This window comes from Oxyura jamaicensis, chromosome 3 (genome assembly GCF_011077185.1).
Source record: "Oxyura jamaicensis isolate SHBP4307 breed ruddy duck chromosome 3, BPBGC_Ojam_1.0, whole genome shotgun sequence".
In the NCBI taxonomy this organism is placed as follows: domain Eukaryota; kingdom Metazoa; phylum Chordata; class Aves; order Anseriformes; family Anatidae; genus Oxyura; species Oxyura jamaicensis.
The window spans coordinates 19,863,652-19,871,628 of NC_048895.1; the positions used below are offsets into that span (position 1 = coordinate 19,863,652).

At 43.3% G+C, this 7,977-nt stretch overlaps 1 protein-coding gene across 1 annotated transcript in view; it reads right to left on the bottom strand.

Annotated features, from left to right (window-relative positions):
* Nucleotides 1-925: 925 nt before the first annotated feature.
* The window catches only part of MTARC2 (mitochondrial amidoxime reducing component 2), a 7,571-nt gene continuing 519 nt past the window's right edge, over nucleotides 926-7,977 (bottom strand). Inside the window, exons 2-8 of the mRNA XM_035321770.1 lie at nucleotides 7,763-7,977; nucleotides 7,503-7,676; nucleotides 4,678-4,840; nucleotides 3,165-3,305; nucleotides 2,136-2,197; nucleotides 1,976-2,047; nucleotides 926-1,472 (exon numbers count right to left, since the gene is read on the bottom strand). Coding sequence (XP_035177661.1) covers nucleotides 1,346-1,472; nucleotides 1,976-2,047; nucleotides 2,136-2,197; nucleotides 3,165-3,305; nucleotides 4,678-4,840; nucleotides 7,503-7,676; nucleotides 7,763-7,977 — 954 coding nt within the window. The 3' untranslated portion in view covers nucleotides 926-1,345. The remainder of the gene's footprint in view (nucleotides 1,473-1,975; nucleotides 2,048-2,135; nucleotides 2,198-3,164; nucleotides 3,306-4,677; nucleotides 4,841-7,502; nucleotides 7,677-7,762) is intronic.

Below are 7,977 nucleotides of genomic sequence, written 5' to 3' on the forward strand. Positions count from 1 at the left end.
TTTGAAAAACAGCAGGCTTGGACTTTTTTTACTTCATAATTATATTTAAAGAAAAGATACTACTGCCATCACCCAACTAATTCCTTCCCTCTACATCAGCCCCCTATTTGTTTTATGCAATATAAAATATATTAAAAAACATAATTATTTGACATTTGGTTAGAACAGGGAGGGAGAAATCTAAATGCATAATGCATCAGGACATTAACATGCTCAATCTAAAACTGCAGCTTCCCAAATGTCTGCCTGGTGCTATTTGGCAATGGAAATCTTATTTTTTTTTCCTCTCCCTTGATGCATAAAGCTTTACTTCTCTACATATCCAGACCCCTTTGGTCTAAATCTTGTGAAAGAAGCCTAACTTTCTATAGGAAGAGGTTCACTTAGTCAGAGAGGAGTGAAGCATGAACACAAAGCCCTGCAACACTGGCCTGGACATCAATTTGAATAGGAGCAGGCTTGGAATCAGATCACTCCGAACAGCTTTCCCCCACCCCCAACATGCATCCAGCCTCTGATCTAATGAACGCCTAATGCCTTTAGTCAAATTGAAAGTTCTACTGATAACGCAGCAAACACTACTCCAAACAAATCACTACTTTACAGCTGAGCCAATACAGTATGCTTCACAGGAGAAAAAAAATATCATTCAAATTCTTTCAAGCACAGGTCATAAAATAAATGAGCCTATAGCCTTACAGTGTTCCCACCTAGAGAACAGAGGAGCATTTAGTCAGCTCACAAAGCTTCTCCTGATACTGCTCCAATCTCAAAAGACAAAAGCAATCTTCTGGAAATGACTGCAGAATAAGTAACACTGCAGGAAAGCAACTCCATACATAGATAAAGATACTTAGGACCAAAGAAGGGTAGAATTTAAGACACAGCCTTGCCATCAACACTCACAGTTCAACTGCAAAGGAAGTTCCATGATCAGCATATGCTTTTTATGCTTGGCATGACTGTTTTGTGGTTCTTTATAGGCACTGAATGTATCTAATACATGATGCAAAGCCCTTGTAAACAACTTTGGATTCTGACATCAAGCTTGACACAAAATTTCACGAGGTGTGATACAGTAGTACTGTCAAGTCTGTCTTGGATTAGACTCTCCTCTATCACATCCTGCAGAAAAAATGAAGACTTGTTTGCTACATGCATGCTATTAGGTGATGATGTCTGAAATGACTGACAGCTCATTGCCTCCAAGACCTCCTGTGCCTTACAAAGGAACATAGTATTAAAAATATTGCAAGAGATAAGAAAAAGTTATGTCAGTGACTGTGTTAGCAGAGAAAAAAATATGTTGAAGTGAAAAGTCATCTTCTGATAAAAACATCCCTCACTACTGGACCATCTTGTACACAGGGTCTCCAACTTGAATTGTTCCAGTTTTGTCAACAGCAAAGTATCTTCCAAAGAGAGGGCTGGATTTGTAAATGTGTCGCTCAGACGGATCACATAAGCGGTAACTGCAGAGAGAGAACACTTTTTTAGAATCAGTGGTAGTAAATCCTAAATGTCAAGATATCAGTGGTGAGAGAGAGGACATGTGAACAGTCACCGTATTATACTACAAACTAAATAAATACTATAATTATAGAGAACTAAACAGTTCAAATAGAGAGAAAGAACCTGACTGTATTCACGGGTCCACGTACATAATACACATACAGGAGACATTTTAAAAAGAAATGCTAAAGTTGCTAAGTTAGACCTTTAAATATTTCTGTTACGCCAGGCATTCACACTAGCACTGACAAAAGAGGCAGAGAATGTAAAGTTTGCAAGTAAGAAGAGAGAACTTCCTGAATTTTCTTACTGTATAGAATTGCATAAAGTAGAACAGAAGCCAATACACACATAACTTTACACTGCATTATTACATCCTGCACATACTTCAAAGCACTTTTAAAACATCAGATCTAACCTAAATCTAATCCCACAGCCTGAGACACACTGGTATTTTTACAACCTTTTCAACGTTTCCAGGGGCTCCTTCCTGTCCAGGACCCCAGTGTCTGGGTTAACAGTTGTTAAAATACACCTGCAATTACAGACAGCACCAAATCAGTAACAGCTTCTGATTATAAATCTCTGTTCATCTATATAAAGTAACGGTCTCAAATATTTACCTTGCGCAGCACACTGTCCCTTTCATTTCCACACTGCCAATAAGAATTTCCTCCCAGGTGTCCTGAGGGAAGGAAAATATTAAGCACAGATTAGACACGTGCACATACAACCATTCTTCTAGGAGTAGCACAGTCATTCTTTAAGAGGCTGTACCATTCCAGATGGTCACCTTCACTTGCATCTTCAGGTAAGTACAGTTATATTATGGTACAATTTTTATGAAAACCCTGTTGTCCCTACATTCATCCAACCCATGACCCACCAGTAATTATATCTGGAAAGAAAGATATGTAGGTAACAAAACCCATTCTGCAGCCTGAACTTAAAGAAGCATTCTTATTCTAACTGTGCATGTAATTATCTGATCTGTGACCTCTGCAAGTCACTACTTCCGCAGAAAGGAATTTTTTAGTGAAAATAAGTTTTCACTTCTCTGCACAAGCTTAACATTGCAACCCTTCTTGGGAGACCCAATTCTGTTTTTAGCAACTTCATAGACTGGGGAATCACCAGATTTATCCAGAGTAAGTTCTTTGGAAAAACGGAGCGTGTCAAAACACTTAAATGCCATCATCACCTGTTCACTTCATCGCCAGATACCTTCATAGATGGTGCTTTTTGAACTACCAGAATATAGTCGGAGATGTAGTGTTGGTGCTGCAGAATCACAATGGTCAGTTTTACTCTTGTGCCAAAGACTATAAAACATCACACTCACAATTTACTAACTGTTCATTTGTATCATTAATTTGATCAATGACAGCATGCTTAGCTTTCCTTACTTCACACTTGAAAGTGATCTTTCAGCAGCGGTCTGTCACTTATTTCTTCCTTTGCTAAGCTAATTAAGTATTCACAGACCTGTTTTCTCCCTCTATGCTTCGCATGCAAGCGAGCAGAAGCTCTCTGGAATCCAGCTGTATATCACCAAACAGCAGATTTCCTCATCCATCACCATCTCCCAAGGAAACAGTTACAAAAAAAAACCACATCCAAGCCTTCAAAAAGACATTGAAGAGTTATTTTACCTCTTCAAAAGCATTGCAACCTGTCACAAAAATATTCGGTCTGAAGTTTTGTATCTTAACTTTCTTCTCCAGTCTGGTATTTAAGTCCTCCAGTGAAGCTTCTGAGATGATTAAGACCGGGCTACAGTCAGGATAGGCAACCTGCATAAACAAACACCAAAAAATGTAAGGCTGCTGTAAGAGCATGAGTGTGAAGTTGGCAGAACTACTGAACAGCAAAAGGACTGATATGTTGGAACCAGTGACCACATATTAGCTTGGCAGTGTTAGGCTGCTGTATTCAGATTTTAGTCTTGTTGGAAGGTCGTTAGCAAGTAAAACGCCTGCCCTTTCCTATTTCAGTAACTGCCACAACTTTCCTTTGCTCAAACTGTAAAATTAAACTTCTATTTATAGAATGAAACTGAAATTATATAAGCTGCCACAACTTCTTACAAGCTGATATTGTATGCACATCCCAAACGTTTATTCTAGGTGTTACAGACAGAGCTAAATATATCAGTACAGCATGCTGTGGTAGGATAGGATACCAAGGATACCAAGCTTTGAAGGATACCAAGTTGTTTATGGATCTGCTAAACTTACATGGTCAACTATAATTGACTAACTGAATTCTTCTATGCTTCTTCTGTTCTTCATGCTGGGATTCCTGAATGCCACCCCTCCTAACCTGACATACCATATGCTGAAACCATTAGTCTTCCGTACTGGTGTCAGTTACATGATAAAAGCATATGCATGAGAATCCAGAATAGATTATATACTTCCTTTTCTTTGTGCAACAACAAGCACTACACCGATGTCCTATAGATAAAAACATCATGAGAATAATGTAAGGCATTCACAAACCGTACTTTCTTAAAAAGTATGCACTCATCAGGCAGAGTCTTCATACAGGAGCTGTGTTCAGACAAGAAGGACATCAGTGGCTCCGATGATATAAAGACATCTGAGCATGGCAACTCCCTTCCTTCCTACATTATCTTTATCTAATATCACATCTTCAAGCTTCTTCCCACAGAAAGAGGGAGATGAAACCTCTGTAACCCTTTCTGGATGGTAATTCCTAGGACTGTAACTAGAGAGACCAGGGTTGAATGTTGGCCCTTTAAATAAACTATGAGGTAGTACAACTCATATCAGTAAACGCCTAGATCTCACAAGGGATACTGAATGGAAGTTTTCTACACAATACAGGTTATAGCACCAAAAAAACTTTAAAAACATGTTTTTATTCTATTCTCTGAGGCACAAAAGCAATGACATTTAATTCTGCAGTTCCTTTTTAAATATCAGACTCTAGCTGTGAGTGGTCAATAGCTTAGAACAAATCTTAGGTAAAATTAAAGCAAGTAATTTCATCACAGAAAAGGAAAATATTCACATGGTTTAAGTACATGATATAAACCTTGCTAAAATGGGCTCATCACAAACAACTGAATGTGCAGATTTGGTGGCTGGGGAAGGAAACAATGAAAAGGAAGTAATTCTGTGAACAAGAACATTCATTTACCTCATCTGTGGTTCGGAAAAGGTTTATTACGTCCTTTGACTTTCTTGGCACCATGGAAGGCTCAAAGTGCACCAGTCGATAGGGCTCCGAATTCAGGAAAGTGGTGAGCCACTGAGCCACTTCATCTCCACAGTCCCTGCCTTGAATATCCAGTCCAAACAACCTGAAGGACAAGACATATCAGCAAGCTAGCTGTAAAACCAAAGACTCAAGCATGCTTATTATTTAAAAGTAGGCATCTCATTTTAATAGTAGAAGCTAGATACATTTATCAGACTGCCTGAATTAGTGAGGTAGAAGCTGGTTTCTGGATTTGGCACAAGGATCATTTCCAGTGTGCAATCTTGTGGCAACTTTGTTTTGGAAGCTAAGCACCACGGACATGGCCAGACAGTAACAGCTGGTGAAAGAATGAGCCAAGAACAGACTAGGTGCTCAGAGCTTAAAAAAATAAAAATCTATTCTTGCATTTGTGTGTGACTAACAACAAAAGATCTCTGCCCAGAAATCAACTGAAATGTAATTAATTTGAGAAAATGAACATTGCGGTGCAGTTAGTCACTGTAATTAGCACTTGCTGATGTCCCTGACTGTTAAGGAAGCTTTTGTTCAAATGTTAGTGCTGTAAAAATTTACCCAGAGCTGAGTGAAACTGCTGCCTAACAGACCCCTTCAGCTGACATTCTGACACTAATTAATAAATTTGCATGTGCTGTAATTATTTTTTTTTACCATAAAGCAGCAATGAACACCTTATTGCTGAGGCTGCAAAATAGGATGTATAAACCTGATGTTCACACATTCCTCCAAAAAAATCCAACCAAATCAAATCACACGCTAGGTCTAGACCACTTGAGGATCAGCCTGTCAGCACGTGAGGCAGAGCACAAAGTGCAAGGTAAATTTCAGCCCTTGTTCTCAGCAATACCCTTCCCCAAAAACTAGCTGTCTCCTGAAAAGTCTCTGGAAGGTGTTTGTGTTCTTTCTTTTTTTTCCTCACCACACAAATCTATGTTAATAATAACAACAAAAGGAGGTATGTCAGCTTTGCATAAGGCTGCTGGCAAGACCTCGCCCCGGTGAGAACTAGCAACAGGCAACTAATTCAACAAGCAAAGCTGAAGCCTAAGACACTGAGCTATACGCTAGAAGAGGTTAAAGATTTATAATGGAAGCAAAGTCCACGATGCACAAAAACCCACTGGCAGCACAATACAAAACAAGTTTATGCCAGAAACACTTTCCTGGCACATGAAGGTAAACCTCAGCTCAATCTTCCAATAAACTTCCACAACAGTCGTGAATAAGTTAATACTGTCTTCACAGTAGTGATTTTGACCCAAGTACACTGCAGTTTCTTCTACCTGTGCAATTATGTGCTGCATGGATTAAAGCACGTAGATGCCCAGGAGGCTCATCTAGCTTGGCCCAGCTCCTAGGGGTCCTCTCCTCTCTGCTCGCACCTCACGGGCATGCCCTCCTCACCCACAGGCAGGCTGCAGGGCTCCAGGCAGTGACGGCTAGCAGCGGGCTTCTGCTGCCAAAAAGATTAATTTTGTTTCACACACAGTATAACTGCCCCTGCAAAAGGGGCTACTGACAGCTCACTCCTACTTATTTTCTGTCTTTTCAGAAACACCCAGGGTTTCTTGGTGCGTGCACACATCCCAACACGTGAAGTGGCTGTGTCCTGCTCAGCCAAGCCCCCAGCTCTTCAGGGTACTTCTACGGCTGTCAGAAACTCTCAGCACAGCGCCCGTAAGGCAGCCCTCTCACTCACCAATGTCTGCATCACATCAGTTCTCACCCACTAACTCCATCAGGCACATCGCTCTGTTTGCTGGAATCCTCACACCAGCTCTGTGGCACAGCTGGAGATGAAATGCCACTGCCCAAGAGAGCACCTGACTGCCTTTCGCTTCCCTCCCTTCTCTCAGTCGCTGCCTGCCTAGGGGCTGGCACGAAGCAGCTTCCAACAGCAGCTTTCCACCTCAGAAGCAGATCTATACTGATTAACTCAGGGGGTTAGGGATCCATGGGAACACTGTGCAGTCACAAGTTTAAGTATCATGCCACATACCAACAAGCACAAATGAAGAACACAGATGCTTCTTCACCAGAGAGCTGTAAAAACTCCCTAACGAGTTACGTGCATGAATAGAAACCGTGCCTACTCAGTGCCTTCAGTCCTACACTTGACTGCTCCAAACACAGGGTTTTTAAACATCCAAGTAAAACCTGCAAATGGACTTACCAGTTGTAGAAATTACAGATAAAGCCTACACAGCCTTCTGCAGCCGGACACACGTTGCCTCAGCTCCAAGCTCCTGGGCACAAGCCAGCACCAATACCAAGGCCTGGCAGTTTTTCATTACTGAAATACATTTAGTCTACTTAAATCTTTTTCTGACAGCACAACAAGTTTAACAAAGCTGTGCATGTGTTGGACACGTGTGTCACTGCCTGGCACACACACGTTACAGAGATAACACGTGACCGAGGCTTTGGGGTGCAATTACCCACGCAGAAAGTAAACATAGGTGAGTAAACACGACATGGCATGAAGACTGGAGATCATGATTTATGGTCTGTGACTGCTGTGTTATCTTTCCCGATATTTATTTATGCTGCAGATTAAAATTAAAGCGTTTGTTACGGCAGTCAGCCCTGGCCTTTCGTGTAACACACAGCACCTGCAAATTCCTAAATGAGAAAATACCGGCCGTTCCCCGGGCTTGAAAACCAAGGCGTACAAGAGAAGGTCACACCACAACCAGGGAGAAGGGTCGAAGCAGGACCCCCCCCAGCTCTCCCAGCCCCCGTACCTGCAGTTCCGCACCGGGTTTTTCCTGGGGAGCCTCACGGGCACACGCAGCTCCTCCATGCCGGGGGCGCTCAGGGCCAGGCAGCCATTCTCGCAGCCGACCGAAACGAGGACGAGCCGAGGCTCCTGGCGGGCGGTCACCATGTGTCCGTCCTCCTTGGTCACCAGCCAGAACCTGCAGCGCGGGGGGCGCGCAGAGGCTCAGGACCACGCTGCCCGGCGGCGCCCCGCACCAGCCGGCTCCGCACCGCTCCCCCCTACCTGTCCCGCAGCTCCCCGCTCCGCAGCCCCATCGGCGTCACCTGCGCCCGCGGCACGGCCACCCCCCGGCACGACTTCACGGGGTACACGAAGAGGCTCGACACCGTCCCCACACGCTGCAGCCGGGCTGGGCGGCGGCGGCGGCGCCCCGCGGCCCAGCGCCAAGCCCCCAGCAGGGCGCCCAGCGCCAGGGCCGCCGCCGCCGCCCACAGCCA